The 4,675-nt window shown below is 42.5% G+C and overlaps 1 protein-coding gene across 1 annotated transcript in view; it reads left to right on the top strand.

Moving 5' to 3' along the window:
- The first annotated feature begins 3,250 nt into the window (after nucleotides 1–3,250).
- Nucleotides 3,251–4,675, top strand: part of ajuba (ajuba LIM protein) — a 9,662-nt gene continuing 8,237 nt past the window's right edge. Inside the window, 1 exon segment of the mRNA XM_060077070.1 lies at nucleotides 3,251–4,675. This exon segment is cut by the window's right edge and continues 694 nt beyond it. Coding sequence (XP_059933053.1) covers nucleotides 4,446–4,675 — 230 coding nt within the window. The 5' untranslated portion in view covers nucleotides 3,251–4,445.

Raw genomic sequence — 4,675 nt, 5'->3', positions numbered from 1 at the left:
TTTTCTTTTTACATGTAGTACTTACGGCGGCTAACCTTACAAAGTATGTACTGTTTCACGCAGTATAGACATTCACACACGGACATACTGTCTTCTGCTGCGCAGAGGATTATGTGGCAGAATAGGCAAAAGGCTTGCTGGCTTGCATACTGCGAAATCCGACATGATTTAGTTCAACATCCTGGTATATTTGGGCATAATGCATTTTCCATTCTAGGACATACTAAATAGTATGGTAGTATGGGTATTGGAACGCAGGGAGAGTCTGAACATCCTACGGCAAGATGGCTTCACTCCCTACCTGGTTCGTATTCACTGTAAGTCACATTGGATAAAAGTGTTGGCAAGTCACGAAGACATTGTAACACTTGTTATCATAGTTACCTGCATACGACCAATCAGGCAGGTCTGTCAAAGGTCCATATTCTGTACCAGACGGAGCCAATCCATGTCTGTGAAGAACATAATTAGCGTAACATTAATTCCTTAATATTGGATCTAAAAAAAAAGGATAGAAATAATTTGCATGTCAAAACACAAATCTGCATTCATACATTAATCTGTATACAATTAATTCAACGTGATAATTCAATGCATGTATTAAATTACACAGTGCATTATGTGGACGTTTTTACACAAGGATAGAAAAAAAAACTGCTTTAAACCAAGTGATCAAAAACTCTCTATATACTAAAACTTACTCCGTTCTCCACTTCTTCCCCGCTTGGTTCGTAGATGTTGTACCGAAAGAACGCCTAGAACATCTCAAAAACTGGAAATAAGATCGGTAAATCAATCTTGATCAAACAGTGGTTTAAATTGATTGTGTTTATTATCATTTAACGTTAAGTATCGGACCAAAAGCGGATATAGGTAGAAGATGCATTTACCATGACCCCCTGCATGAACTATACAAGATTGTCACAATAACACACAGTTGTGTTCAGGAAATGAGTCATATAAATGCAAAATAAATTAAAATTTTGAGAGATAGTAGCATGTTAGCGTTTGCAAATGACAGAAGAAGGTTAGCAGCAGGGACAGCTTTAGCGTTACCGCAATGTTACTAATGTGACGAGTGAATGTGTGAATACAACTAAAGGCAGACAGTGGTAAAGTAAACAAATCAAACATTGAATGACATCGAATTCTCTCTGTTTCGATCATTAATAACCGCAAAATCGGTCGGTAACCTCTCTTACCTGAGCAGCACAACGTCTTGATGGGGGCCGCCATCTTGTTTGCACTATTTCGACTTTGCCACTAGATGGTGCCAACAACCTTGGTTTTTCTGAGTACAGATCACAACATTGTGTTATTATCCTTTAATTATATGCTTAATGCGAACCGTAAGTGTAGGGTGCGTTTATTACCCGGTTTGGGGAAAGGTATACTGAATAAACTAGGGGAACCGTTTGTCTACTTTGTCTTTTTCTATGAATCAGGGGCATTGACTTTGGATAAGGAGCATTCAATTATATCTTACGGTTGTAGAATTATGGAAACGCTGACATTTATATTTTACTTTGTTTGAAATTTGGAAGTTTTAAAGACAAAAGGCAGACAATGGAGACAATAATGAAATAAAGTATAGTCCTAAGAGTTTAACAATGTCTGAAACTATGTAAGCTTAATCATTATACATGAATCCACTAATCACGTTTTTGTACAATAAATGTGAGTATTTTTTGTAGCATAGTAACCTGTTTCAGCATCAAAAGGCGGTTAACCTTGCATTTCACCCAGCATATAACAGGTTGTTAACATTGCGTTTCGCCCAGAAAATTGATGTTCCCTTTAATTGTCTGACTCTTATTCCGTGGGGAAGATGTGTTTGTGCCTCTATGGTGTGTGTATATGTTCTTTCCTTGGATTATCGGTCAACTGTCAGGCCATGCTCTCTAAGCCTGTGGCTGCATATTTGATCACTCAGTGGTCAGGTACACTGTGACTTTTGTACTCTTCTTTTTAGGGCCTAATGGCATTCCTGTCTACTCTCTCGCACTCTTTCACTCTCCCTCCCCCCCCCCCCCTCTCTCACACACACACACACACACACACACACACACACACACACACACACACACACACACACACACACACACACACACACACACACACACACACACACACACACACACACACACACACACACACGTTTAAAGTGTAATTAATGTGTTCATCTACGCCGTTAATATGTCAACGTGTTGGCAGGGACACTGTGGAAACTGTGTTAAAACCATTTATGTGGCTTTTAAAAGTATTGTTTTTGTACAGCAGTGCTAACACTAAGCCCTGAAGAATTCCTATGTTAGCTTTTCAGACAAGTCCTCACTCGCAGTCAACGGGACAAACGCGCGTGTTTGGAAGGCAGGGACTCCAGTGAACCGCAAGGGCAATGAAAGGCTTCGGAGCCAAAGGAGGGGGCTTCAGGGCAGACAAAACGAGAAGACTGCCGAACAAGCCGGGAAAACAAGTTGCACTTTATATTGACCCACTTGGTCTCCGTTAACTGCCACAAAACGGCAGGAAACACGACTAACAAATGCCGACCAGTCTTGAAATAGCAGCGGAATGTTTACTTAGTATCGTCCTTGGAGAACGCATACACGCCAAAAAAAATCACCAGCCAGACCACTCACGGATCTCCTTCCGCACATTCCACAGGCTGGTGGTACAATAAAGTAGTTCGATTGTCTAAACAGAAGTTAAAAAAAATAACTTTCCAAATTAACTGTGTAGAATTTGCACATTTGGTTGTTTTAATCTTCAAAGATTGTGTTTATTTGCCGTTTTAATTCGAAAATTTTAACAGAAGCCCAGCACTGTCTAAAACAACGCTGCTTAGGTTGAATTCAATGAAGGAATAGTTTTCGTGACTTCAGCCTAACTTAATCTCTTTTATGTATAATTTGTATTTTTATTGAGGTTTCGCTGGGTTATGTTACATTAACAGATGAAGGTGGATGTCCCATTCATTTGCATACGCGAATCGTACCCGCGGCGAACGCATTGGTTTAGCAACGCTGCTCCGGAATAACACATTATATTTATTGTGTCTGGCTGTATCCCGTGCATACGTCTCTCTGTGGAGCCGCCGTCCGCACTCGACTATGGCTTTTCGCCACAGGGTGGAGTGGGCATCCACCGGGAAAGTCGAGCTCGTGAATGACGAAATAAATGGCTGGTGGAAAGGTGTCCCGGCCCGGAGGAGGAGGGGGGGGGGACCGAGCAACCGCTGACTGATAAAGGGAAAGAGGGGGGAGGTAAGTAATTTAGGGGGAAGAAAGAAACAAAGTCACTGAACGTGCAAGGCGCTCCTGGAAGGATTTTGTGTTTTTGAATGTAATCTCCTGCGACTCGTTTTTTTTTCGCCCCCGCACACTGGTGGATCAGATGTAACTCTTGTGCGGACTCCCTCTAACTCCACTATCAGACAAAAACAACTTTCCTGCTTATTTGTTCCGATTCAAGACGGGCTTCTTTTGAAAACGCCAGTGAAAGAAGCCGAAGGACGGATGTGTCCAGCGACGTATGTTATCACAACCTTCCGACGCGTTTGTACTTTTTTAATATCTCCTCCACAAACGAATAGCTAAATTCTTGGTGTTTTTTTTTAAAGCGTGGACACAAAGACATTTTTCTATTTAGTTCATTAGACTAAACGAGAAGTAACGCGTTCTCCCGAAGCTTCCCCTACACACTTGTGCTGGAGGAGAAAGAACCGAGCGATACCTAACTTAGACATCATATATACTCATATCTTAACAAAGAAGGTATAAACTTAACCCCTAGGCAAAACATCGGACGCTAAAAACTACCTTTGCAAATCTACATCGTCGATGTATTAACTTGAGTGCCTCTGACCGCTATCCGCATCGAGACTGTTATGATATGGTAACAGAGGATGCAGGTGTGGGCGCATAACCTATCTTCAACCGCAATAGCGCATATTACGTGGCTTTAGTCGTTATTTAACTTCTTTAATTATTATTTTCTGTTTTCTCATTTTCTTTATTTATTTCTCCGTTGACTTCGACTCGGGCCACTCGTGTAAGTCCGATGGATTCTTCCTCACCCATGCCTACTGATGTCTGTAGGTTTTCCGCTGGATGAGTGACAATGTTTCAACCCTGAGATGTCGTAAACGTTTTTTATTTATCTTGTCGTATTTATTGTGTACATAGCCAAGGGCACTGTAGGTCTTAATCGTTTAAACGCTGAGGCCTATGTGACAGGCAAGGCACCCTCGATTGTTGCCTTTTCAACCGCTGTACTGAAGACCGTTGTGGGGACTTACTTGAACGTAACTCGTCTACTGTACCTGCTGGCATTGTATTTATTAAGTAGGCCTACCTCTGTTGGTTTCTCTTTAAGTGTAGCTCTAAACGAAGCCAGTAGTGAAACGTTGGTTAAGGCAGGGCATTTGAAAAACGGACTTGATCATGGATCGACCCATCAGCAAGCTATTGGAAAAGTTAAAACTAACGGACTCGGGCAGTGCAAAATTCAACAGCTCCAAGAAAAAGAACGACCAAGCGAACAACTCCAACAACAGCAATGCCAACGTTGGCACGACGGTGGGCAGCGGCGGTCTGCCACCGGCCCCCGGCTCTGTCGGTGCCCCCGCCTCCCGGCCCGGCCAGCTCCCCCTCCCCGTCGCGGCTGACGTCTG

Source organism: Gadus macrocephalus, chromosome 17 (assembly GCF_031168955.1).
Source record: "Gadus macrocephalus chromosome 17, ASM3116895v1".
Classification (NCBI taxonomy): Eukaryota; Metazoa; Chordata; class Actinopteri; order Gadiformes; family Gadidae; genus Gadus; species Gadus macrocephalus.
This window is presented reverse-complemented; position numbering and strand designations above follow the sequence as displayed.